The sequence below is a fragment of the Sphaerodactylus townsendi genome, linkage group LG12, assembly GCF_021028975.2.
Source record: "Sphaerodactylus townsendi isolate TG3544 linkage group LG12, MPM_Stown_v2.3, whole genome shotgun sequence".
NCBI lineage: Eukaryota > Metazoa > Chordata > Lepidosauria > Squamata > Sphaerodactylidae > Sphaerodactylus > Sphaerodactylus townsendi.
In genome coordinates, this window is record NC_059436.1 from 20,969,603 (window position 1) to 20,997,521 (window position 27,919).

The following is a 27,919-nucleotide window of genomic DNA, read 5'->3' on the forward strand; positions in this document are numbered from 1 at the left end:
AGACTAAGGTCGCCAGCCTCCAGGTAGGGCCCAAAGATCTGCCAGAATTACAACTGGCTTCCAGACTACAGAGATTTGTGCTTTGGAGGGTTCGGTGGAAGGTCAGTGGTTAGAGATGGACCTGGCCTTCTGGGGCCATCAGCTGACAGACAATGCTGGACCTTAACACCCACCATACTAACCACCTGCATGGCAGAAGTAGAAAATGACCGAATTCTGAACCCTGTAGTAGGGCAACAGTATCACTCTGCAATCAAACCTCAAAGTCAAACAGAAAAGACGGAGCTCCAATATCATTTTCTGTCAAATTGCAGACACTGAATGTTCAGCAAGTAATTGTGAATACCCAGAGAATGTTCTGCGTCAAAGTTTGCAAAGGAGAAATTGGGGGGTGAAATTTATGTCAGGCTATAGCTGGAGGGGGGGGGGGAGGACAGTCTTCCAGCACCTTGTTATCTACCTCAAGTTCCTCTCCACACCCTTTGAAATGGGAAGAGAGAATCCCTCTTTTCATGTGCTCCTTTGAGTGGTTCCTCCGCCCGTCCCCTGAGCCCTCAGGGAAGCTGTTTTGAGCTCTCTGCCTGCAGCAGACCGGGTGTAACGTGCGCTGGAACAATTGCTAGGTGCTTGTTGGACCGGGGCGGTTGTGCCCGGCTTTTCATGCAGTGACTGTTCTTGGGATCTAAAGCCTGTCTTTAAACACTGTTTGAAACAGGTGAGAAATATTTGTGACTCATGCCCCGGTTGGAGGCGGGAGTTGGGGAGGACCCCCCCAACAGTCATACTCCTATCAGGCAATGGACTTCTTGTAATGTATTGTATTGATTGTGAGGTACTGTATTGTTTTAAGAGTCTGCAGCTGTTGCACTGGAATTGGTAATCAGTAGGTGTGTTATATTGAGCACAGCTGCAGAGTGATTTTAGGCTTTGTGTGTGGAGCAACCATGAAATAAAGTACCATGTTTTGTTCCTCCGACTCCTGATTTCTGAAGACATAACATATTGGCGACGAGGATGGGATGAGAGGCCCTCTGCATCTTTTTGATGCAGAGGGCCACTAGATCTTGGCTGATTGCCAGCAGGTGAAACTATTTTGAGAGCTTGTACTAGGAAATACTTACTATACAGACCTTACTTACTATACACCGCTGAAGGTGCCAGCCACAGATGCAGGCAAAACATTAGGAGCAAGATCTACCAAACCATGGCTATACAATGTATTGTCGAAGGCTTTCACGGCCGGAATCACTTGGGTGCTGAGTGGTTTCCGGGCTGTATGGCCGTGTTCTAGCAGCATTCTCTCCTGACGTTTCGCCTGCATCTGTGGCTGGCATCTTCAGAGGATCTGATAGATGATAGATTCTATCAGATCCTCTAAAGATGCCAGCCACAGATGCAGGCGAAACGTCAGGAGAGAATGCTGCTAGAACACAGCCATACAGCCTGGAAACCACACAGCACCCAAAACATGGCTATACAGCCCAGAAAACCCACAACAACCAACTTACTATAGACTCTGCCAGAGTTCTAAAACCATCCCCTTAAGCCTCAATTTGAAGATTTTAGAATTTGACAATCACATTTGTATCCTGACCTCTTTCACAGTTTGCCCTTCCCATGTTTTCTCTAAGCTAGGAAATTCCAATTTTTGTAACCTGAAAGTCACGGGGAGGTACTAGCAAGAGCATAGGTCCTTTATCAGTAATCAAAACAGAGTATGTTTGGGTTAGAGTTTGCAAACGGGAATATAAAATCAACCCTCCCAACACTCATGTTATTGAAATCTATGCTTGCACAAAGCATTTAAACATTTTCTTGCTATGCATTTCATAATATTGCCTGCCGGAATGTATAATATTCATCTCTGTTGGTTTTCTTGGCTGTATTTTTATTATGGGTCAGTTGGCAGAACTGTCGATGTTCAAGGTCAGGGAATTAAAGAAAAATTACACGCTAACTGACCAGGAAAAACACTTATTATCCTCACCATACATTTGGGGCTTCATAGCCAGTCAATTCTCCTGCTGACCACACACACTGGACAGGTAGAAGGAAACTGGAAAGTTACAAACTGTCTTTCAGGCACTAGATGGTGCTAGAAAGTTGTGACTTCCTTTCCATGCTGCCATAGGGAAATGCTTAAATCTGCATACCACCCCAGCCTTGGTGGGTTCTGGAATGATTCCCACAAACATTTAATATTCCAGACTCTGGCTTTCGATGCATGCACACATCTGAAGCATGTGCTTCCAGAAGAAATCATGTTCACAATGGGAGCAAACATGATTTTTCCAGCAGGGATGCATTACCAAAAAGTGTGAAATCATCAAAAAAAATATTTACCTTATTTCTACCCTGCGTTTCTCCCCTCTAAGGATCCAGAGAGGCTTACATCATTCCCCTCTTCTGTGTTTTGTCCTCACAACAATCTTGTGAGGTAGGCTAGGCTGAGAGTGTATGAGTGACCCAACGTCACCCATTGAGCTTCCATAGCAGATTTTTTGGGGGAGGGGGGATCCAAACCTAGATTTCCCAGATCTTAATCTGATGTTCTTACCACTATACTGTGCTGGCTGTCTACGCATATACTTCCAATGTGCTGAGATTCATGCAGATCAAAAATCACTGACTTTGACATCTTAAAAGCATATGCAAAACAACTGACCTTATTCCAAGCCTACAGGAATACCCAGAATCTATTCTCAGAGTCGGGGGTCATCTTGAGGTCGAAGCCCAGTGGCTTTAAGGCATTGGCAGAGTTGCTGGGACTTGGCACCGCTTTTTCCCGGCCACCAGGAGCCCTCTGGGAAAGTGGTCCACTAGGAAATGAGCCTGTAAGCTAAATGACTAGTCCACCCGGTAGACTGCTGGGAAGAAAATCCCAAAGCAAGAAGGGGGTATGTCTTTTATGGGCCAACTAAAACATCCTAAAGTAGCAACTGAGCTTTCAAGTTCATCATCATTTTTCTGCCAACTGAACCAGCATTTGAGAAAAAAAGAATGAAAATCAAGGGAAAGGAGACAGAAAAGACGTTTGGACAGGGTAGAATGTCCACATCTATAAACCACAAAACGAAGCATGATCGGCAAGATATGGTGCAAATTGCACCTCTGGGTGCAAGATAAGGATGCCAACTCCAGGTTGGGAATCTCCTGGATTCTTGGGGGTGAAGTCCAGAAAGTCTGAGTTTGAGAAAGGGAGGGACCTCAGAAAGGCATAATAACATACAGTCCGCTCTCCAGAGAAGCCTTCTCTTTGGGGGAACTGATCTCCGTAGTCTGCAGCTCAGTTGGTCTCCCAGGAGGCCTCCAGCTGGAGCGTAGTGCCCAGGGGGATATATGGGATCAAATGTCCCAAGGCTGTGGCCATCAGTCATGTGGGGGTAAAAAATCGCCCCCCATACCCCTCCTCCTTCCCTCTGAGTCCATACACCAGTGATGGCGAACCTTTTCGAGACCGAGTGCCCAATCTGCAACCCAAAACCCACTTATTTATCGCAAAGTGCCAACGCGGCAATTTAACCTGAATACTGAGGTTTTCGTTTAGAAAAAGCGGTTGGCTCCAAGGTGCACATTACTCGGGAGTAAGCTTGGTGGTAATCGGTGGCTTTGCTTTGAAGCAACTGTGCAACGCTTCGAAAGGGTGAAATCACTACCCTAGGAGGGTTTACTCAGAAGCAAGCCCCATTGCCAGCAACTGAGCTTACTCCCAGGTAAATGATCATGCTTTAGTTATTTCCCATGAAAATCAGTCGGGTTTAACAGCATTTAACAGGGTTACCTACACTGCTTTCCCAAAACTAGGTCTTAGGTTTAATGCTAATAATCTCCCTGAAATAATTACACAATTGTATTGTCGAAGGCTTTCACGGCTGGAATCACTTGGCTGCTGTGTGTTCTAGCAGCATTCTCTCCTGACGTTTCGCCTGCATCTGTGGCTGGCATCTTCAGAGGATCCTCTGAAGATGCCAGCCACAGATGCAGGCGAAACGTCAGGACAGAATGCTGCTAGAACAAGGCCATACAGCCCGGAAACCACACAGCACCCAAATTACACTATTATCACATGATGAACTCTGTGCACGCGTGCCCACAGGGAGGGCTCTGAGTGCCACCTCTGGCACCCGTGCCATAGGTTCGCCACCACTGCCATACACTGACTTCAAGACCTGGTGCAAAAAAAGTTGTTTGGTCACGGTGGGGGAGGACAGTAGCCCATGGGTGGGCGGGGGGGGGGGGAACTCAGATTTTGCACCGGGCTACATTTTCCCTAGATATGCCTCTGCCTCCAGCCACTGCATGGAGGTTAATAATATCAACCATTTTGCACCAAACCGCTCAACAGTATTTGAATTCTGTATTAATTTTTTTAACACAAACTTAACTTTTCCCAAACAACTTAAAAACACTCCTTCACAATATTACAATGCAACTTCTGCCTCCGTAAACAGTGTTATCCCCCTGTGTTAACATTCAAAAAGCTAACATATGTTCCTCATCTCGTGAAAACAATGTGTTATCCCAAACACACTACAAAATCAAATAAATGATTCTCTGATGTGGCATTTTGCCGGGCAATCAGCCTCCGTACTGCTTGATTTTGTTTGTCCTTCTACAGGCCTGGTTTATGTTGCTGCCCAAAGATCCTGTACTTCTGCTATCAAGAATATATCTCTATTTCTTCTTCAGGACAGCATTTGTCAGTTTGTACCCAGTTTGCTGTCACCCTGGAATGTCATGTCCTGGGTTTTTCACCTTTCAGCCTCACGCACCTGCCACATTTGGAGTGTTTACCGAAGACTATGGAAAAGTTAACACTGGCTGTGGATGCTGTTTAACATCCTGCACTGTGTAGATCTGGAATGTTGACAAACACCTCAAACGTTAAAGTAATCGAGCGCAGCAGGTAGTGCCCGCCAGTTTCTCCGCATTAACGTCTCCTCTGTGCCCCCTCCCGTCCTCTCTCGCCGAGCGGCAGGGTTGCCTCGAGAACAAAAGCCACTGCCAAACCCCATGGAGGAGTTGTGCTTTGGAAAGGAAAAGTTAAAAATAATAGCAATATTGTCATTCTTTTCCACACTGTTCCCCCACCCAGCACCCATGATCTCTGCAAATGCAACGCCTGCAGAAATGGGGGCATAGAATCTATGCTACAGATTCAATTGGCTTGTTGGACTTCAAGGGGGAGACACAACCTCTACTTTGCTGTGCAAAAAGGAGCATTTATAGGTCACTGAATGAACAGATGGGGGAGCAGGGCTTGGTAGACACTAGGACCCAGGGAGAGCATTCTACAACAATAACATCCAGCACGTTGAGTTCTGTGGTGGAGGAATATACCATTTACTAACATCTTTTTTGTGAGACAGAGGACAGTAAGGTTCTCAAGAGCAACTCCCAGGGTTTGCAGGCACTGGAGAGGTCCTGCCCAGTGGACTGCAAGGTGTGTTGGCCATGAGTCCAGGAGTCGGAGACTCAGAAAGGTACCCTTCATCACTTCCTGGTTTTCACCAGAACTGATATCCATGCACGCCCACTGGCCCCAGCCCAGTTTCAGCTTGTTTGTTTTCCTGCTGCCCACCACTGCCATGTCTTGCAGTGGGCCCTGGTGGGTGAGGGGTGCCCCTCCCTGACCAGGGAACTGGCATGCCTAGCAAGCGTGAGGCCTCAGGACCAATCCCTGGCACCCCCAGTTGAAGCTGAAGAGTCAAGGCTGAGAGAGAGCGAAGGGCCAGCTCAAGGTCACCCAGAGAGCTTTCTGCCTGATTCCAAACCCAAATCTCCCAGTCTGAACATAAGTACTCTGCCCAGTGTTGGTAGAGTTGCCAACTCCAGCATGGGAGATTCCTGGAGTTTTTGAAGTGATTTTGGGGAAGATGGGAAAAGGAGGGATGTCATTCCAGGATGTCCACTTTCCCTAGGTTATGGTATACCATAGCTTTGAGGAGTGAACTCTACACTATACCATAGAGTCTATGGAGCAGCAGTGGCGTAGGAGGTTAAGAGCTTGTGTATCTAATCTGGAGGAACCGGGTTTGATTCCCAGCTCTGCCACCTGAGCTGTGGAGGCTTATCTGGGGAATTCAGATTAGCCTGTGCACTCCCACACACCCCAGCTGGGTGACCTTGGGCTAGTCACAGCTTCTCGGAGCTCTCTCAGCCCCATCTACCTCACAGGGTGTTTGTGGTGAGGGGGGAAGGGCAAGGAGATTGTAAGCCCCTTTGAGTCTCCTGCAGGAGAGAAAGGGGGGATATAAATCCAAACTCTTCTTCTTCTTCTTCTTTGAAGTTGTCATGTCTTCCTACAGAACTGATCTACATAGTCTGGAGATTAATGTAAATTGAGGAGAGCTACAGGCTTCACCTTTAGGTCGGACTGGGGAGCAGCTCATTCCGTTTGCATGGGTAGACCAGGCGTTAGTTCACAGGGGGGAAGCAAACAGATGTGCTCACATGTATTGTCGAAGGCTTTCACAGCTGGAATCACTGGGCTGTTGTGGGTTTTCCAGGTTGTGTGGCTGTATTCCAGTAGCATTTTCTCCTGACGTTTTGCCTGCATTTGTGGCTGGCATCTTCAGAGGATCTGATGGTAGTAAAGCAAGTGGAGTATATATGCCTGTGGAATGTGGGAGAAAGAACCATTTGCATTGGTTAACCAGTGTAAAGGGTGCAACCTGTACTCGCATGTTTTTTGGCTATATTTCCTTCTGATCCTGGCAACTGGTCATGGAGAACCTGGCTGGGAGAAGTCCTAATCCCACAGCTAGAGGAGAGACACAACCGTCTTTTGCTAATTCTGGATTAGGAAAGTCTTGGAGATTTAACAGCAGGGGGAATTGCATGCACAGAGGGGGAATTTCAGAAGGGATTTTATCTAGAATCTCGGGTATACCATGGAATCTGCTCTCCATAGCTGTCAGAAAACTGAGCTGCATAGTTTGCAGAACCGTGGTAACTCCAGGAGACTTCCAGACCCTTCCTGGAGGTTGGCACCCGCTAGACTGGCAGCCTTCTGGACCAACTTGGTTTCCTCCACATTGAAACCTAGAAGGAAAAGGCTCCCTCTGCACGCGTCTGCACATTTCTCGTCTTTCAGACCCAACGTTGTTTCATGCTTTAATTGCAATTTCAAGAATGCCAGAAGCATGACAGAGCCTCCACAGAATGGCCAGTTTGCTTACTACAATACGGCTTGTATCCCAGCCTGAGATGGATTTTACAGTGGGGTTCCGGTTTTACACCCCACAGAGGCAGCTATGATTCTCTGGCTGGATGCCACGTAATGTGAAGCACTTGATGGCCGGCTCTTAAAACCTTATTAAATGGCTTGTCTATTGGCTGGTCACAGTTTTTTTTTATTATTATTTGATTTATTATTTTTATTAATTTTTAACCTACCATCTCCTGGCTAGTCCAGCTCTGGGCAGCTGACATCATAAAGTATATCGTAATTACATCATAAATTATTCTGTTTTTTCTCCAATATTCTGAAGGCTGTGGACCCAATCTTTCTCTCCCCCATTTTATCCTCACAATCACCCTGTGAGGTAGGTCAGGATGAGAGAGACTGATTGGATCAGGATCATCCAATGACTGTCATGGCAGCGAGGAGATCTGTTTGACTCTCTAACCATTACACCACATATCTCAGTATCCATACACCCACCAGCCAAATTAAGTGTATGAAAAACTGACTTCCTGTCATGGTGTATGTTGCTCATAGACACACATCAATTTTACATGATAATAATACGAAAGTCAGGTTTGTTAAGAGGAAAAACTAGAGCAGGGATGCATACAGAGATGTGATGGGCAGGCTCTTCTGAGGGCAGGCTTTTCTGCCGCTTCTCTTTATCAGGAATGATCCAATCCTATCTTGCACCAGAAGAGGCTGAGAGGAAGGAGACAGTGCCAGAATGGTGACTCTTGCAGAGAGGTAACAGGCTCACTGGAACCCTTAATTCATTCATTTCCTATGTCATGTTACCAGAATTCTTATGGCACACCTGAGCATCCAACCTAGCTGCTGAAGGAGAATGACTACATTTTTTCCCACACAATACGATGACATATCGAAGGGTCTTTAGAAATGCCAAGGCGCAAACCTTCCCCATGAGTCAACCTCTGATGTTGGTTGTGGTTGTGGCCATAGATACTTGACACAGCGTGACAATCTGGCCTCTATAGAATTATGTAGGTTAACAATAAGATGCATCTTTGGAGAGGGGAGAAAGGAAGGAAGGAAGGAAGGAAGGAAGGAAGGAAGGAAGGAAGGAAGGAAGGAAGGAAGGAAGGAAGGAAGGAAGGAAGGAAGGAAGGAAGGAAGGAAGGAAGGAAGGAAGGAAGGAAGAAAGAAAGAAAGAAAGAAAGAAAGAAAGAAAGAAAGAAAGAAAGAAAGAAAGAAAGAAAGAAAGAAAGAAAGAAAGAAAAGCTCCAGACAATTAATTAGACTCACAGTTTTAAATGCTAACTGCCTGATAGTCAACAAAATAAAATATAGGTATAATCACAAAGGGAGCCAGTCACTCAAAAAGTCCTTAAAAGCTTCTTGATTTACCCCCCACCTTCTGGAATAAGCCACCACTACCCCAAATGTGTCAGAATCATAAATATTATATAATTAAACTCATTAGAGATTAAATCTGTGCTTTCAAAGAACTTTAAGGGGAAAAAACCTCCTACCTACGCAGTTCCTAACTCCCACAGGAAATTATACCCAGTTGATAGGCGGAAGAAAGGATAGAAGCAAAGAGAAACCAGACTGGCGGAATGCGTCTCTGGTAAGTGCTGGGACCAATGATACCAACTGGGAAGGATTATGGGCAAATTTCCTTTCTTGAACAGGTCCATCTGAACAAAGTGTTCCTAACCTCATTAACCCTGCTGTCATGAGTGCATCTGATATCTGCTAACAGGTCAGGACAAATGACCCAGATGCACAATATTATGTTTCTCAGGTCAACTGTTGAGAGTCTGCTTAATACTAGAAGATTGATCCACCCCTTTAAGGAGCTGGCCCCAACTTCTGTTTGAACTACCTCCATGAAAAGAGGAACCAGTAACGGTTAGCTATGAAGGCAAAATGGAGCAGTATACCTCTGTGTTTTAGTGCAGTCTCCCCATTTGTGAGCAAAGAGCTCTGGCCCTAAATACACATGATTCCCTTGACCCAGCGTGGAACAACATGTGCTATGCATGCCAAATATGTGGACTTCCACCCCTAACACCTTTCGTAAAAGGACCTCTGGTGCAGGTTACCCAGTAACCTTCATGTGGAGGAGTGGGAAAACCCAACCTGGTTCACCAGATTAGAGTCTACCGCTTTCAACCACAATTCCACACTGTGGTAAAGCTGTTATGATGTTGATGATACTCAGACGGACAGCAGTTTTCCAGGGTTTCAGGTCAAGGTGTTTCCTGTCACCTACTTCCTAGTCCTTTGAACTGAAGAGGCCTCGGACTGAACCGGGGACCTTCAGCATGCTCACGCCTACAGCCCACTGGCTGATGAATGCCCATCACCTATTCCAAGGACCCTTCCACACATGCAGAATAATGCACTTTCAATCCACTTTGCAGATGTGGGGAATAGCAAAATGCGCTTTCAAACAGTTGTGAAAGTGGATTAAAATGCATTATTCTGCATGTGCAAAAGGGGTCTAAGCAAAACACAGAGCACAGGATGTTTAATGTTTAGGCTGAGCAGGGGCTGCAGGTGCCAGAAGGATTTGTTCTGTCTACCAACAAGCTCTCTGGCAAGCCACAAGGCCAAGATAGGAGCCCTCTTTCGACCAGTTTGAAGAACCAGAGAGATCTGAACAGAGCCCCATTTTAAGGCCCCTCCCCTTCCCCCTTCCCCAAGGGTGGGTGGGCCTTGACCAAGTGATGGGCCCCTTCCCTTCCCCCAGGTCCCACTTCCACATGGCTTGACTTCTGCATGGGAACAATCATCTACGCTGCATGGTTATGGCCCACCCTAGAAACCAACTAATAAATGTTATGAGTGGGGGTTTGAACTGGGTTCTAATCCAGATCCTAGTCTAACACTGTAACCACTAGACCACGCTGGCTCTCCAGTGAGTGGAAGGCAGGCAGGCAGGCAGGCAGGCAGGCAGGCAGGCAGGCAGGCAGGCAGGCTGGACGGACGGACGGACGGACGGACGGACGGACGGACGGACGGACGGAAGGAAGGAAGGAAGGAAGGAAGGAAGGAAGGAAGGAAGGACGGACGGACGGACGGACGGACGGACGGACGGACGGACGGACGGACGGACGGACGGACGGACGGACGGACGGACGGACGGACGGAAAGACAGACGGACAGACCGGGCGGGGCCGGGCAGACGGGCGAGGCAGACCCGAGGCAGACGGGCAGACGGAGCCATGAAGCAGGCAGGCAGGCAGGCTGGAAGGAAGGAAGGAAGGAAGGAAGGAAGGAAGGAAGGAAGGAAGGAAGGAAGGAAGGAAGGAAGGAAGGGCTGTGTAAGATCTGAGGGATGGGGGCAGTTAAAATCACTGGGGGGTGGGCTAGATTTGGCCACATCCAACTTTAGAAGAGCTATTAATTTTCATTTTTGTTCCCCAATACCCCATGGTGCACCAATGGATATTTTTTACTGTGAAAGCATCACTCAGCCTACGTGCTCTCTCTATTGTCTGGGAGCCATGTACCTTAGGGACTGTCTCTCCTGGTACATTCCCCAAAGAGCACTTTAGATTTGAATATTCCTGCGGGCCCAGATGTTCAGGGTCTGCACTCCCCATTTGCCGCATGGCCAATTGGCCATGCTGGTAGGGGCTGATGGGAATTGTAGTTCCTGAACATCTGGAGAGCCGCAGGTTCCCTACCCCTGATCTAGAAACATCAATCTGCTGGTGATCCCTGGGTCCTGAGAGGTCTGGTTAGCCTTGACCAAAGCCAGGATTTGGGGGCCATGACCCTGGCCTGGTGGAATGCTCTGCCTAATGAGATCAGGGCTCTGTGGGATTTTATGCAGTTCCAAAGTCCACCAGGGATATGGTTGAGGGAACCATAATGCCACCTGGCCTCCCCCTCCCCTCCCCCTCCCCTTATCTCTTTCCCCCTTTCCCCCTTGGCTTTCCCTCTTGGTTTTCTGTTTATCTGCCCTTCCATGTGACTCACCCTTATAGGATTAGCTGGGCCCATTTGCAGTCTCCATGTGGAGATTGTGAACAGCATGAACTCTGCTTGCCCCCCACCCCCACATGGAAATTGGGTATGGGGCTGACCCCACACCAGACCTCCAGGTAGGGGGCGGCGTGGAGAAGGCTGGCTCCACGTGGAGACTGCAAAGGGCCTTCAACTGTGTCTCGATTGACAGGGGCAGGGTGCAGCTGTGGGGGGAAGCCCAGCGCCCAGGGTTGCCCCAGGAACTGTTTTAGGTAGATACACTGCTGATGCTTTGAGAGGTAGTGTGGTGTAGTGGTTAAGAGCAGGTGCACTCTAATCTGGAGTACTGGGTTTGATTCCCCACTCCTCCACGTGAGTGGCAGAGGCTTATCTGGTGAACCAGATGTGTTTGCGCACTCCTACATTCCTGCTGGGTGACCTTGGGGCAGTCCCAGTTCTCTCAGAACTCTCTCAGCCCCACCCACCTCACAGGGTGTTTGTTGTGGGGTGGGGGAAGGGAAAGGAAATTGTAAGCCCCTTGGAGTCTCCTTACAGGGGGGAAAGAGGGGATATAAATCCAAACTCTTCCTCCTCCTCCTCTTCTTTGTTATTTATATGTAATTTTTTAGCATGATGTTAGCTGCCCCGAGCCCAGAAGGGGAGGGAAGCCTATTAAGTCCAATAAATTGAATTGAATTGTTGCTTGCTTAGGACCAGAGGGACAGCATTGCCAGGGGAGGCCGATGCCTTTCTAGGTCAGCGTTTTCTGCTCGAGTCCATCAACTAGTAGGACAGCAGCCTTCCCTGTGTGCTTGTTTATATTTGTTGCATTTATTTCTTGGCTTCCTTCCATTGCGGAACTCAAGGCCGTGTACAAAAGATTCCCATGAGGTTCTTCTTCCGTCCCGGCCCAGACCCGACACATCTGCTTAACGTCAGCCAGAGCACCGCTCCGCACACCTTCCCATCTTACCCCCGGGCTCTCCTGTCCATGCTCGCGTTACAACAACACTTCCACGGGGCTAATTTGCCGCCTTCCCAGCTTCCTTTGCTTGTGTGGAAATGAAGCCCAGCAGAGACCCTGAGAGACCTCTTCTAATAGCTGCCTTCTTCTTCAATTTCCCATCGAGCACGACACCGTCCCCCGATTCTCCCCGTTCTTGTTTGCCAGTCATTGATTTCTTCCCGGCCTGCTTCTAATGGCGCTTGAAATCAACATGACGCTGCGGCCGGCCTGGCAGCCGGGGATGTTCTTTACCTCCGCGTGGCTCACCGCCGCCCGAGTCAGTACAAATCAGAGAGGGTGGCTGCAGAGGGGAGGAATCAAAACGCACGTGCCCAAACCGCACGTGCGGAAAATAGGCTCCACCGGTGGTGCGCTGCTTTGGGAGCGGAGAAGGGCGGTAAACCAACAGATCATTGTCAGATGCTGGCGAAGAGGGGAAGGCAGGCCTTGAACCCTGCAGATCTAAACTAGAGTGCAAGTCACCAACACTGCTGGTCAGAGATGTGTGGGGCGCTGGCCCCCAGGGACTGGGATATCAGGTGATGCAAAAGGACCAGTCCAGAATTATAGTCAGATATAGAAACAGGGAACCATTATGGGCCAAGTAGGGGGAAAGGTTATGACTCATTGGCAGAGCATTGGCCCAACAGGCAGAAAGTTAAAGGTTCGATCTTAGGCATCTCCAGTTAAAAGGACCAGGCAGTGGGTGACACGAAAGATCTCTGCCTGAGTCCCTGGAGAGATGCTACCAGTCTGAGCAGACAATATTGATCTGGATGGACCAAAAGGCCTGATTCAACAAAGGAAACCAACTATCTAGCTGCAAAGATGTGGGTGTGCCAGCAAAACCTGGGGTGGATCTTACCCCCTGTTCCACCACTTCACTGCCCACAGCTTATTTATTTGCTTGTTTAAAATATTAACAAGTTTATTGGGGTGCTGTGTGGTTTCCGGGCTGTATGGCCGTGTTCTAGCAGCATTCTCTCCTGACATTTCGCCTGCATCTGTGGCTGGCATCTTCAGAGGATCTGAAGATGCCAGCCACAGATGCAGGCGAAATGTCAGGAGAGAATGCTGCTAGAACACGGCCATACAGCCCGGAAACCACACAGCACCCCAGTGATTCCGGCCGTGAAAGCCTTCGACAATAACTAGTTTATTGTTGAAGGCTTTCACAGCCGGAATCACTAGGATGTACTACTGGAACACAGCCACACAACCTAGAAAAACCCACAGCATCCTATTAATTAGTTTGTTTAAAACCGGGTTAAAAAAAATTATACCCTAGTTTTTCTTCAGGCACAAATTTGAAGCCTTCCTCCAAATGAAGTGGCATTTTCATGGAAAGAAGAACCACTAAGGTTGGGGGAAGTCTCCACCGGAGGAAGGTTGTACTTAGCCAGAGACAGTTGGAGCAAGTCAGCTCAAGCAGGGATCCACCTTGGATTGGGCAGGGGATCGTGCAGCCCCCTGGAAATTCACATGTAGGGCAGGGAAGTTTTGTAGTGGCCAGCATGGTGTCGTGGTTAAGAGCAGCGAACTCTTATCCAGTGAACTGGATCTGTTTCCCTGCTCCTCCACATGAAGCCTGCTGGGTGACCTTGGGCCGGTCACAGTTCTCTCAGAACTCTCTCAGCCCCACTGACCTTACAAGGTGTCTGTTGTGGACAGAGGAGAAAAGGAATTTGTAAGCTGTGTTGAGTCTCCTTACAGGAGAGAAAGGCGGGGCCTAAATCTACCCTCCTTTCCCTTTCCATTCTTTCTGCCTGGCATTTGAAATTCAGAAGAGAGCAGCAGACGAGGGGGAGAGGGGGCGGAGAAGAAGGGAAAATCGGTTGCAACTCCAATCCTATCTATATTTGCTTAGAAGTGAATGATTTACTCCCAGATAAGTAGGACATTAGAAAAAAAATTAACTGGGTGTGTTCATTTCCAAACTACAACTCTGCATCTGGAAAGGCCTGTCCTACAGCTTTTTAAACAAAATTGCTTTCTATGTTTATTGCTGGGCGGGGTGTGGGCTGCCCCCTGTCCCCCCAAGAAGAAGAAGGAGAAGGGGGGTTTGGATTTATATCCCCCCTTGCTCTCCTGTAGGAGACTCAAAGGGGCTTACAATCTCCTTTCCCTTCCCCCCTCACAACAAACACCCTGTGAGGCGGGTGGGGCTGAGAGAGCTCCGAAGAGCTGTGACTAGCCCAAGGTCACCCAGCTGGCGTGTGTGGGAGTGCACAGGCTAATCTGAATTCCCCAGATAAGCCTCCACAGCTCAAGCAGCAGAGCTAGGAATCAAACCCGGTTCCTCCAGATCAGAGTGAGCCTGCTCTTAGCCACTATGCCACTGCTGCTCCAAAATGGGGGGAAAGCAATTCAAAAGGGGGGGGGAGCCATTCAAAGACTCTTGTGGGAATAGTCACTGCTCCAAATGATTGATCTACAGTGCAATCCTATGCAGAGTTACTCCAGGCTAAGCCCACTTAAATGAATGAGCTTAGACTGGAGTAACTGGCGTCAGGGTCGCACTGTTTGTCTCCACTTTAGAACGTCATACTTCGACATTCGTATTTTGAGAAGCTTCAAGTTCTGACATGAATCAAAACCCGGTCTTTCTTCAGGGCTTGGGCATCGTCTGCGAATTTGCACCGGGGGCCTGTTTGCACACCCGACACTGAAAGTGCACCACCTTGAGAACAGGGCAGTGGTGTATCTGCCAGATGGACATGGGGAGGGGAGTCAGTTGACCCCGGGTACCCTTTGGATCACGTGGGGCCTGCTGGGAAGAGACTGTAAGTGGTTATTTTCACATCAAATTGTATTATTGCATATTTCAATGATGTGCGTAAGCCTCTCTGAGCCCGGCCTCTGGCTGGGAAGAGTGGGGCAACAAACGTAATAAAATAATAATAATAATAAATAATGGGTTTGGGCCAGGTGGGAGCTCAGCAGGACACAAGGCCATATGGATTCCACCCTCTAAGGGCACCCATTTTCCCCCAGGACAACTGATCACTGCAGTCTGTAATTCTAGGATATCTTCAGGCCCTGCCTGGAGGTTGGCAACCGTTTTTTTCTGCAGCTCCTAGAAGAGGAAAGGGCAGGCGCAAGAGCATCCGCCGCGAGTTAAAGGTTCGATCCCCAACACTTCGGCTCGATCTTTTATTTGTTTTATCGCAGTCTGCCTATCTCATTGACGTTCCAGGCGGATGGCAAAAACGGATCGAGCCAACAAGAGAAACCGACGTATTTTTAAGAGATCGACCGCAAGGAGAAAGATCGACGGAACAAGGCAGTTGGGTGCAGAAGCGAAGGAAGCGAATTCCAGATGCGAGATGCGCAAAAAAAGGGGGGGCTTTTGTCGGAGAGCTTCGACCGGCCAGAGGAGCCACGCCCCGCTTAGGCTGACCAACGCGGTCCCTACTCCGGATCAGCCGGCTTCCCAGCTCAGCCGCCGCGGTCCAAACGAAGCCGCCCTCCGGAGCAAGCATCGAAAACGAACCGAACAGAAGCGGAGCAGCACACAAATAAAAAGAGGAGCGACTTTGGGGGAAAGCCCACTGGCCACTGCGCACGCGCCCCGCTCCAAGCCCCGGCGCGTCCCCTCGAAGCCCCGCCCCCTGCTTTGCATGGAGTGACCTCACAACCCGGGAGGGGGCGGGTCTCCTCCCCGCCCCGTTCGCTCGCGCGCGCGGGGCTGGCTCTGAGGGGGGGAACGGAGCGTCGGGAGCGCGCCTGGGCTGCCTCGCCTGCCCGTCGGGAGCGCAGAGGCGGAGCGGGCGGAGGGAGGCGGCTGCTGAGAGCTCCGCTGAGGCGCGGGCGAAGCTTTGGCCGGCTCGGCATGGCGCGGGAGCCCCGCTGAGATCGTCCCCCGAGAGGGAAGGGAAGGAGGCGTCCGGGACCGAGAAGGAGCAGGAGGCGGGGGATGCCCGCTGGACGGCGGCCGCTGTGAGCCGGAGGAGCCCAGCCCGGCCTCGGAGCCCGCCGGCGAGGGAGCGCTTCGGAGGCGCCCGCCGGAGTCCCCAAGCTGCGCCTCCTCCCGCTGTGGATATCCGACGAGGGGCCAGCCCGGATTGCGACTCGCCCCGGACCCCTTTTGCTCTTGGGATCTCTCGCATGGTGCGGCCGGAGGGGTCGCTCGGCCTCTGAAGCCCCCGCCGCCTTCGCCCCCCCCCACCCCCCGTCCCGACGGTCCCGGGAACTCTCTCCGATGGCTCGGCCGCTGCACGAGGGCTGGTTCCAGGGCTGGTGGACCGCGGGACTCGGCTTGGCGGCGCTCGCCTCCTTCCCAGGTGAGCCAACCGCGCCCCCCTCCGCGCTGCTGTCCCAGGTTGTGGGGGAGAGATCGGTCTCGGTGGTCCTTTGTGGGGTGGGGAACTGGTGGGGAAAGTTGGGTGGGGCGATCGGAGAGAAGGGAGCTGGGGTGGGGGAGAAAAGGGGGCAGCTGCTGTCGGAGGGGGGGGGACTTGGGCACTAGAGCCCCCCCCCCCCCGCTGCAGCCATCGGGATCCGAACTGGGATTGCAAAGATGCTGCCTGTGTCGGGAGTTGGCCGGAGTGGGCAAGGGTTGCTCGAAGCAGAAGGGAGAAGAGTCAGGCTCTGGGGGGACAGCGTTCTCCCGCCTTGCCTGGGCACATCTGGGCTCCTCTGTGCTTCTGGGGTCGGGGCTCCATCCGCTGGCCCTGGCGTGGGACCCCCACGAGCCAACTCCCCTCTGCACCCTCTTGATTCCCGGGGAGAGGGAAGAGCCCCCCTTGGGGTCCCGGCTCCCTTCCCACCGCCCTGTGTCCAAAAGCGCCCAGCCAGGCAATGAATGGTTCGACTGTGCCCGAGTGCCCAAGCAAATGCTCTTCCTTCAGCTTCTGCCTGGCAGCGTTCAGTGGGCTCATTCTATGGGGGGCTGGCAGGGAATTAGAAGGGGGGGGCTGGTGAGAACTGACCCACCGGAGGGCATGAACTACCCGCACGTTTTCAGGTTTCAGATGTGACTCTTGCATGCATTTGGGGAGCGAATCCCGAGTGTTCTTGGCTGGAAGAGAAACTCCTGGCGCTACCATCTTTGGGCACCCTGGGATGGGCACAGGTCGTGTTGGCGCACATCTCTGGGCGTGTGTGCGCCCTTGCCCCTGCTCTGCTGTGCCAGCTTTTCTTACCCGGGCACGAAAGGTGTGCTGCAGTGGGAGGGGTTGGCATTTGGAGAGGGAACTCTGCAGCAGGCAAAGGGGGGTGTTCACGGTTCCGGCGGAGGCAGAGAACCGGGTTTGCTCGTCCCCTGTGTCTCATGGCACCCAGGGTGGCTGCCGTGGAGACCTTCTTTTGGAGGGGGCTCAGTGGGAACCCTGGACCCAGTCTCAGCTGGCAGGGTTGATGCCTGCCGAAGTGGTAGCTGGCAATCCGAGTGTGGCTGTCCATAGCACTGCTGCCACTGGTACAGCAGGGGGCGAGCTGAACCGAGGCCCGAAGGCTTTGTGCTTGGCACAGGGACTTGGCCAGGTGGAGGAGGGGTGGAAGGAGGCAGCGGGTGGCACCAGGGTGTCTCTGGATGAGCAGGGACAGAGGCAGGCTGAGGCTAAAGGGATGGGGCAAAGCGCTCTCCCCTGGCGTTGGCCAGCTAAAACTGGGCTTGAACCCACAAAGGGGTCTGGAACCCAAATGAGTTTGGTGACCAACAGGAAATTCTGGCCTGAGAGCCCTGCCATGGTCGACTGGGACAGTGCCGCGAGTCCTTAAGGTTCTGTTTGCTGGACGGCCCCCTTTATGTTGAGAGAGCTGAATTTGGCAATCTGCATTTCCAGAAAGTCAGCAGGTTTTTCCTACAAGCTGGAACGAGCGGACCTCTTCCGTCTGACGCGAGAAATTGAGGGAATTTTCCTCTCAAAACATTTCTTTACTTGAGAGACCCTTAAAATGCTCCGAAACACATTCGTGCAAACCTCCGAGAGAGAGAGAGAGAGAGAGAAAGTCCCCTGTTCCTAAAATCAATGTTATGCATGCATACTTTCTGAAAATAAGGTGTTTTAGGGGCAGGAACATATGACAGCGTTTTAGTTTTGTTTCGTAGATGTAAAAAAATCCAAGTGCAGATATGCACCAGATTGTCAAAGGCTGAAACCGATGCCCTGGATCTGGAAGCTGCTTGACGTTCAAAACCTGCATAGCAGATTCGAACGAAATCCTTTCAGATTTTCCACATGCCTGTATGCAAAATTTGGAAGTGTGAGAACCTGAATGTGTTCCGCAGGCAGACTCGTGTTCTGGCAATTTGGCCCTATCGTAGCAGAGACAAGCACCCACCCCTGTCTATCCCTGAATGCGTTACTTGGGCTGGTTTGCCACTTTCCTATGATGGATTATGTTCAATGCAGCATGCAGATCCGTGGCACTTGAAAGGATTACGTAAAGGAAGGGCAGGTCTCTGCCTGGAGGAGCTTACAATGGTGTTGACAGTAGGGCAGAGATGGGACAAGGGAGGGGACAGCTAGCAAAACCGGATGGGGTGACTGGAAGCGTGGTGTAGCTGGGCATTGTTAGGCTTTGCCTGAGGACTGAGGGGTTGAACCAGTCCAGTGGCTGTACCATAGCAGCGTGCCTGTTGGAATGCCACGGATGGTGCATTTCCTTGTGGGTGGGCAGAGGCCTCATTCTGATCTTCGGAAGGAGGACTTCGTCTCTGCAGTTTGCATCTATTCAGAGAACCAGGATATGGATTCATTCAGATTAGCCCCACCCCCAGGGCTGTCTTTCAGATTCAGATTTGTGAGGGCCATAAGACAATATGTAGGTAGAGAAGTCGCCATGATGGACCGGGATCTTGTCAGAGGCAGGAAGCCATTCAGGGTCAGAATTTGGGAAGGTGATCACCAAGGAAGGCTCTGTAGAGGAAGGCATTGGCAAGTCACCTCTGCTCCTCGCTAGCCTGGAAAGGCCCTTCCTGGGGTCACCATCAGTTGAAAGCTAAGCAGGGTTGATAGTTGGAAGGGAGACCACCAAGGAAGGCTCTGTAGAGGAAGGCAATGGCCAATCATTGCCCTTTGGAAAAAGGGCGGGATAGAAATGAGAACAAATAAACAAACAAACCACTTCTGCTTCTCACTTGCCTTGAAAGCCCCTCGCTGGGGTCACCGTAAATCAGATGCGACTTGACAGCCCTTTACACACACATAATTTTAATATATTTTATCATTTTAATGGCATTTCATTTACCGTATGCTGGTGTACAACCATAATAAAGGTTGATTGATGCATAGTTTCGTTGTGTGGTATCCTCCAACCCATTCTTGGAACCAGAGAGGCCTTCGTTGGTCTTGCAGAAGAGATCTGGATCTCTGCATGATCCTGCAGCCATGAGTTCCATACATCAACACTATAGTTGATATGGTTATGCCAACGTATCTGTGCTGAGTGAGAAGGAAGGCTGTGCATGTGGGGGCGGGGAGGAGAAATGGGAGCCAATGAGATGTTTTTCGCCTTCACACCCCAGGCCAGAGAATTCTCCCCTCCCTTTTGTGGCTTTTCTGGAGAGAGTGGAAAGTGGAAAGTCTGGTTGCGATGGGATCAACAGGCGGAGTTGCAGCTTTTCCCCTGCAATCCCCGTAACGTCTTTAATGTACATCGCTTCAATGCGGATATATATTTTTTTATTAGGCTGTCTGATTCTCTGGGTTTGTCTGCCTCTCCTGATTACAATGTTTGCTTTCCCATATATGCAAATAAAAGAGATAATTTTTGTGTGTGTGCCATAAAAGCCATAAAAGGTTCTTTAAAAAGAGACAGAGAAAGGGGGAAGAAACCTGTTCCACAAATTTATCTTTAGTACAATCGGCTCAGCAGCCCGTAGCGGATGTGCTTCCTGCAATTTGTGACGCAATCTGCGCGCTTTCCCTGGCGAAGTCCATAGCTGCCTGTGGCTCTGATGGTTCCAGAGGCGAATGGGATGAGGACATTGTGAGAAAAATTGGAGAGGGGGCGGAGCCAAGCCACGACTTCCGGGTGCAATCCGCCAATGTTTCTGTTCTTTATGTATTGTGTCCGTGGGTCCAGATCAAAGTATAGGTTGCGGTGGAGTATTTTGTCAAAGGCTTTCATGGCTAGGGTGTTGTGGGTTGTCCAGGTTGTATGGCCGTATTCCAGTAGTATTTTCTCCTGACGTTTTGGCTGCATCTGTGGCTGGCATCTTCAGAGGATCCTCTAAAGCAGCGGTCTGCAACCTGCACCTCTCCAGATGTTCATGGACTACAATTCCCATCAGCCCGGGGCTGATGACATTTGTAGTCCATGAGCATCTGGAGAGCCACAGGTTGCAGACTCCTGCTCTAAAAGGAAAACGCACAACACCATGGTGGAACATTTGCTTGGCATACAGAACGTCCCAGGTTCAATCCCCAGCATCTCCTGTTACAGGGAACAGGTAGCAGGTCATGTGACAGGCCTCTGCCTGAGACCCTGGAGAGCAGCTGCCAGTCTGAGTAGACAATACTGGCTTCAATGGACCCAGAGATCTGATCCAGTGTTGCTCAGCTTGTATGCTGTATGCCCTTACAGTCTATAGAGGGGCAGTGGGTTTTGTGAAGGGGCATGCGTGCACATCTTCTGGCGCATCGCGCTTCTTGGCTAACCTCCCCCAGGTGTTGTGGCGTGCCAGAAGGGGCTGAAGCCTGAATCGTTATGGAGTAGAAGCTTAACTACTACTTTTGCCTGCATAGGAGGTTAAGAGCTCATGTATCTAATCTGGAGGAACCGGGTTTGATTCCCAGCTCTGCCACCTGAGCTATGGAGGCTTATCTGGGGAATTCAGATTAACCTGTACACTCCCACACACGCCAGCTGGGTGACCTTGGGCTAGTCACAGCTTCTTGGAGCTCTCTCAGCCCCACCTACCTCACAGGGTGTTTGTTGTGAGGGGGGAAGGGCAAGGAGATTGTCAGCCCCTTTGAGTCTCCTGCAGGAGAGAAAGGGGGGATATAAATCCAAACTCTTATTCTTCTTCTTAACTAGGAAGACTTGAGTTTAAATCCCCATTCAGCTATGAAGCTCATTGCATGACTAGTCACTGGACCAGTCACTGTCTGTGAGCTCAGTGGTGCTCAGAGGTTTGTTGTGGAGGCAAAACAGAGGCAGGGCAAGCCACGGAAGCCATTCCTGAACTTCCTAAGGAAGTCCAAGAAGTCGGAAGAGACGGAGATGAATCTGCTTTATCAGAGATACGTGCTGCTGTGTTTTCCTGTTAGGTGTCCACATGGCAGAACCTTGAGCCTGACCTCTGGAGATACATTTGTAATGTCATAGATATGTAGTCTGCAGAGGGGACTGTCCTTGTTTTCCCAACCTCAGGCAGCCATTGATCCATTGGTAGCATAAGCAAGGGCTGCCTTCTTCAAGGTCCATTTGCATGTCTAGCCATCCATGCCCCGCCCACAAAATGTGCCATTTTAGATCGATTCACATTCAATCCCTGGGTGGCAACAGAGGTGTCATGAAACGGCCAGCTTGCGATGTCACAGTCACATGACAAGAAGAAGGGGAGCCAGGGTTGCAGTCTCAGCTGCGTGGGGCTCAGTGCAGAGCGTTTGCTTGGTGTGCGGAAGGTCGCAGGTTCAATCTCCAGCGTCTCCAGTTAAAAGGATCAAGTGGGAAATGGTGTGAAAGGCCTCTGCCTGCGACCATGGATAATCAGTGCAGGTCTGAGTGGAAGATACTTCTCTCGATGGGCCAGTGGGTAGATTCAAGTTACGCCCCTCCTCTCAGCAGTAGTGCGCAGAACTTGAAGCAGTCTAGCAGGAGGTGCACCGGCGTGCGTGGCAGCCTGTGCGTGGCAGCCTGCGTTTCCTGCACAAGGACCGGCGCAGCGGCTGCATCCTTGCCACAGCCCTGCCCAGGAATGCCCCACCCTCGGAATGCCTGGTCACGCCCCCGTCATGCCCCGCCCAGCCCCATTGGCGCTACGCCACAGTTTGAATCCCACCACCATGGGAACCTGTTACTAAAATTTTTGGATCCCACCACTGGTTAAGAGCTCATGTATCTAATCTGGAGGAACCGGGTTTGATTCCCAGCTCTGCCGCCTGAGCTGTGGAGACTTATCTGGGGAATTCAGATTAGCCTGTACACTCCCACACACGCCACCTGGGTGACCTTGGGCTAGTCACAGCTTCTCGGAGCTCTCTCAGCCCCACCCACCTCACAGGGTGTTTGTTGTGAGGGAGGAAGGGAAAGGAGATTGTAAGCCCCTTTGAGTCTCCTGCAGGAGAGAAAGGGGGGGGGGTATAAATCCAAACTCTTCTTCTTCTTCATTTACTTATTTATTCAATGTATATCCCTCCACTCTCCCTGGTGGTGACCTGAAGTAGCTTACGTTTTGCTCTTTTCTCCTCCATTTTATCCTCACCCCACCTCTGAGTGTGTGACTGGCCCACCCAGCAGGTTTTCGTGGCAAATGGGGGATTCAAACCTGAGTCCTCCAGATCCTAGTCTGACATTTGCTAGACCTGAGTAGTATGCTTCCTCATTCGTTTGGAGAATTTCTCTCCCAGCATTCAGCCCAAGGGTATAGCAGAAATCAATACAAAAATGTGGTATTATAAGAATTAAAACTCCACTCTGAGGTGCAAAAAATACCAATAGCAATCATCGTATACCTATAATACCAACAGCAAATGCAGCCATAGTTGTTTTTTTTTGAAAGGAACATTATAGGTGGGGAGAAGACTAGTTAAACACCTTCGAGCAAAACATGAAAACAGATCAATTGAGCATATTAGAGCAATGGAGCAGCGTGCGACCAAATCGCTTTAAACAGCAGGGCTAGGTTGAATAATTAAAACAAAGGCCCCGAAATGAAATAACGGAGCCGCAGAGAACAAAACCAGACAACAGAACAATAGATAATAAACAGCGCCACACCACAGACCCGGAACAAGGAACAAATCAAGAGATGATTGTTCAGCAGAGAGCCCTGGCGCATCAGTGGATGAGCGCACGTGCCTCATCTTTATGCGCACACATGGAGGAAAGACGATGATATGGAAGCTGCCGTGTCTCACTCCTGTTTTTGTGAAGAACGCTGGGCCAGTCGTGCAAGTAACTGGCCAGGAGGCTTCTCTTTGGGTACTACCTCAATGAGAGGTCCCGCTTCTCTCTTTGGGTACCACCTCATTGGCTTCCTGGCCAATGCCCATTAGCAGAGAGCTCTCTCTTGGGTACCACCTCAATGAGTGATTTCTCCCCTCCTGAGAAGTTTCTTTCTCCCCTCTGGAGGAGTTAGATTCGTTCCTCATCCTAACCCGATCGACTGCTTTGCCACTATGGTGATGTCTCTGCCTGCAAAGTCCTGAGTCAGGAGAATCGGCTGTTTTGAGGCTACCCAACTGGTCTGGTGAGAACTGCCTCGATCCTTGAAGCCTTCCGTAGCCATCAAGAATTTGCACAGTAGTCTTGGGATTGCTGTCAGTCTCAGGTTCACCACTGGTCATCTTGAGAAAAATTAGGGACTTCCCATGGCGGTTGTTGTAAGTGTCGGAGAATGTTGCCTTACATGAGTTGGCAGAAGGACTGAGTGGTAAACTGAAATTGGCACAGCCACAAGGAACTATAATTGGGAGTGGATTTCTTAGGAAGGAGAGAAAGAGACTGAGGATTAGCCCCTTCCGGAAGCGAGGGGGCCCTTATTTCCTAGATTGGGCATGGCTTTATTTATTTATTGATAGGGTAGGGTGGAGAAAGTACTCTGTACATGCTCAGAAAAATGCCCACCTGAAATGGGGTTCTGAGCTGAAGTTCAGATGAGGTTCCGGTTAATAATCAAGAGTTCGAAATGCGTCATGGTTAATGATGAGGTACGCCCCTTTCAAAGAGGTTTTGGGATTTAATTTCCTGGACTAGTCTATGGTGATGTGAAGGTTGCTAGGCTGTGAAAACGTGTTGTGTTTTGCTGGCGGGGCAAGCATGTGACTCATAAGGTGCCTTCCTCAGCATCAGCACAATTAGACATTTACTGCATAAAATGCATGGGGATATTAGGGGGAACATTTTTGTCTCAAGGTGAAGGAAGCAACCAGTCACCTGCTGATTTGATGAGTGGCCTGTTAGCTGTAGCTGAATAACTGAGGCTAGCCCAAGCTTGTCAGAGCACAGAAGTTAAGCAGGGTTAGCCCCAGTTAATGCTTGGATGGGAGACCACCCAGGAAGACCCAGGTTGCTCTACAGAGTCTGGCCATGGCAAAGCACTTCTGCTCACCCTTCACCATGAAAACCCTGTGGGAGTGCCATCAGTTGGCGGCAACTTGACAGGCCTAATTATTATTGTTAGTTGCTTATTGTGACTTCCCTGGCTCATATCCGTGCCTTTCCTTCTGTTGACTTGCTTCCTTGTTTTGCAGCAGTTAACAATCAGTCACAAGTCAGTGCTTTGCGTATCTGACAAAGGAAACTTTGGCTCTCAAAAGCAGATACTCCAAATATCTTGTTGTTGCTAAGATGCTACTGGACTGAAATCTGGCTGTTCTTTTGCGGACCAACATGGTTACCCTGTGGAAAAAATGTTCCTAATGTTATCAGCAGTTCTATGGCACCTATGCAAAGCCCTATTCTCTACTGGACGTGTTGTTTCTCCTTGAACCCATGTGGTGCACCGGGACCCATCTGCCTGGCTCAAACCTGAGCTAAGCTGCTAGACCTGTGTGGGAGCATGTGACAGCGCAGGCTGGGTGCCCGTGGGAATGGGAGCCACCCCTGCATGCTTGTCCTCTCCTCCAGCTGGTGATGAAGGAGACGAGGCAGTGGGACAAGCAGAGAAGCGCTGAAAGGGAGAATAAGGTTGTTGCTGCGTGTGACAGGATTGCAGGCGAGAATGGAGAAGTTTGCATTGAAGAGGCATGCATTGCATGAGACGGCGGCATTTTGGAAACCTGTGCATTGTGCATGCATCCTCGTGAGTTCAGTGGAGACCCTGGTCTGCATTTGCTGCCTTCTTAATGTGTGGAAGGGCCTGGAGAAAATCGCCTCAAGACAGTTTTATTTATTTATTTTTATTCCCTGCTTTTCTCTCCAGCAGGGACCTAAATCAGCTTCACGCCATTCTCCTATCTCCTCACAACAGCCCAGTGCGGTAGGTGAGGCAGAAAGTGTGTGACTGGCTCAGGGTCATCCAGCAAGCTTCCGTGGCAGAGTGGGGTTTCGAACCTGGGCCTCTCAAATCCTAGCATGTGCTTTAACCACTCTACCACACTGGCTCTCAAGCAGAAGCCAGAACTCCCATTCCCGTCCCTGCTGAGCTGGGGAGAAAGTGGTAGTGGATTTTCTGCGTCTCCTCAATACGCCTGTCAGGTTCTGAGCAAAACCCATTCCCAGATCCTCCTCCTTGAAAAATCTACAATCCATGTCTTTTTGGATAATAGTAACCCTTGGGTGAGTGCTATGCATGGGGCAAAGGGGGCAAGGCTGGCATTCCAATTGTGCCAAGGAAAGGCCAGAGTTTGGCACACAAGATCGGTGGACCTTTTCCCTTAACACGGGGGTGTCCAACTCCGGTGCTTCAGATGTTGATGGACTACCATTCCCATCAGCCCCTGCTGGCATGGCCAATTGGACACCCCTGCCTTAGCATGTTTGCCAAAAATATCCCAGTCACCTTGGCAGAACCAGGGTTCCCTCTTCTTCCTTTTGCTTTCAACTCTGCTGCCGTGAAGCCATTCTGAAGGCTCCCGTGGGCCATTCCTTGCACCCGGGCTGAGTCAGAAGGGAAAAAACCAGAAGAGCCGGCTCCAAAACCGACCTGCGTTTCCCAGGCCCGGTTTAGCCGATGGCACCTCGTCTCCCTCTTGTCTGCCTGCCTTTCTCTCTTGCGGGGATTAGCAAGGGCCTTGTAATAAGTCAGACAGCTCCCCACGGGGCGTGTCGTCAAAACCCTTGATAGGGAGAGACGATAAGGAGGGAGAGGTGGCGCAGGAGGCCGGGAGAGAACAGTCCTTGGCTGGGCTTCAGTGAAACAGCTGTAGCCCCGGGGGAAAGAGGCTAAGCCACGGCTGTGCTGTGTCATCAAGACCTTCTGTGCTGAAATGGGCCTTGGGAAGCTGGAGCGGTGCCTCACTCCCATCCCCCAAGAGCTTTGACTTGTGTACATGGTTCTCCTTCATTTCATGTTCACAACAATCAGGCGAGGTAGGCTAGGCTGAGAGGCAGAGCGATTGGTCCGAGAGCACCGGTTAATTTTCAGGGCAGAGCGGGTGTTTGGACCTAGAAACCCTATGTTGTTCTTACTTACAAGGTATCCTGGAGGGCCCACAAAGTGCACATGAAGCTGTATCGCATAGGTGTCAAACTCGCGGTCCTCCAGATGTTATGGACTACAGTTCCCATCATCCCCTGCCAGCATGATGCTGGCAGGGGATGATGGGAACTGTAGTCCATAACATCTGGAGGACTGCGAGTTTGACACCTGTGCTGTATCGAGTCAAACTGTCAGTCTATCAAGGTCAGTATTGGCTGCTCAGACTGGGTTTGAGGTCTTTCATAGAACCTACAACAGTGATGTCGAACCTTTTTGAGACCGAGTGCCCAAATTGCAACCCAAACCCCACTTATTTATTGCAAAGTGCCAGCACGGCCATTTAACCTGAATGCTGAGGTTTTAGTTTAGAAAAAAAGGTTGGCTCCCTCTTCCTCCGCCCCACCCGCTCGAGCAGGGGCCAGCCTGCTCTAACCTCCAGCAAGTCTCGCGCGCACCGCTCTGTGCCTCTCTAGCATCTCTGCCTCCTCTGCACCACCCCCCCTCGGGCAGCAGCCACCCAGAGCACAGGCACCAGGCCTGCCAGCCAAGTCCTCCCTGCTCTCCACAGTGCATGCACGTTGTGCTCAGTGGCCCAGGCCAGCCTTGATGTGTGTCTGGGGGGGGTGATTTTCCACCCCCCACATGACGAACTCTGTGTGCGCGTGCCCACAGAGAGGGCTCCGAGTGCCACCTCTGGCACCCGTGCCATAGGTTCACCATCACTGACCTACAACCTGATCCTTATCAACTGGAGGCGATGGGGGTTGAACCCGGGACCTCCGGCATCCCAAGCGGATGCTCTTCCACTGAACTCGGCTATCAACCAGAGGTCTTTCATATCACCTACAACCGGATACTTTTTTAAATGAGGGTGCCGGGAATTGAACCTGGGACCTTCTATATGGCAAGTGGATTCTTTCCCGCAGAGCCACCCTCAAGCTGCACAACGTGATTTGAGAGCAATGCCCAAATGTATTCATTGGATCTCTATACAGACCCTCCCCTTTTGGGCTTGAGCTAACGTGACACTGAGAATCGTGCTTGGGCACCTCTCTTCATTTGACTCTTCCTTTCGACTCTTCCTGCAAATGCTTTCCTTCCAAGAAACCGCTGGGGGTATTCGGGCCATGAAATCGACCCCATAGAGATCTGAAAAACCCTAGGTTCACAAAATTGTTGGAGCTGAATTTGGAGGCGGCAGCGCTGCTCTCTCACTCCAACAGCCATTTGATGTAGTTAAATTATGTTTAAATAAGTGCGCCTTTTTTATCATCAGAGCAGTTTGCTATTGAGAAGAGAAAATAGCATCATAAAAAAATTAATCAAACACAAAAGACTGCTGTCCCAAGTCATATTAAAACCGACATCAGTCACCAAAAGTTGTCAGGAAAATGGCAGCCTCGTTCCCCTCTGGCATCTGAGCCCAGGGCAGTTTTTCCCATCGGAAGATGAATTCATTCATTCATTCATTCATTCATTCATTCATTCATTCATTCATTTTCATTCATTCCCCTCCCATCACATCTTC

At 50.4% G+C, this 27,919-nt stretch overlaps 1 protein-coding gene across 1 annotated transcript in view; it reads left to right on the plus strand.

The window, feature by feature from the left end:
• Nucleotides 1-16,304: 16,304 nt before the first annotated feature.
• The window catches only part of NECTIN1 (nectin cell adhesion molecule 1), a 135,820-nt gene continuing 124,205 nt past the window's right edge, over nucleotides 16,305-27,919 (plus strand). Inside the window, 1 exon segment of the mRNA XM_048513539.1 lies at nucleotides 16,305-16,420. Within this exon segment, the coding sequence (XP_048369496.1) occupies nucleotides 16,339-16,420 (82 nt within the window). The 5' untranslated portion in view covers nucleotides 16,305-16,338.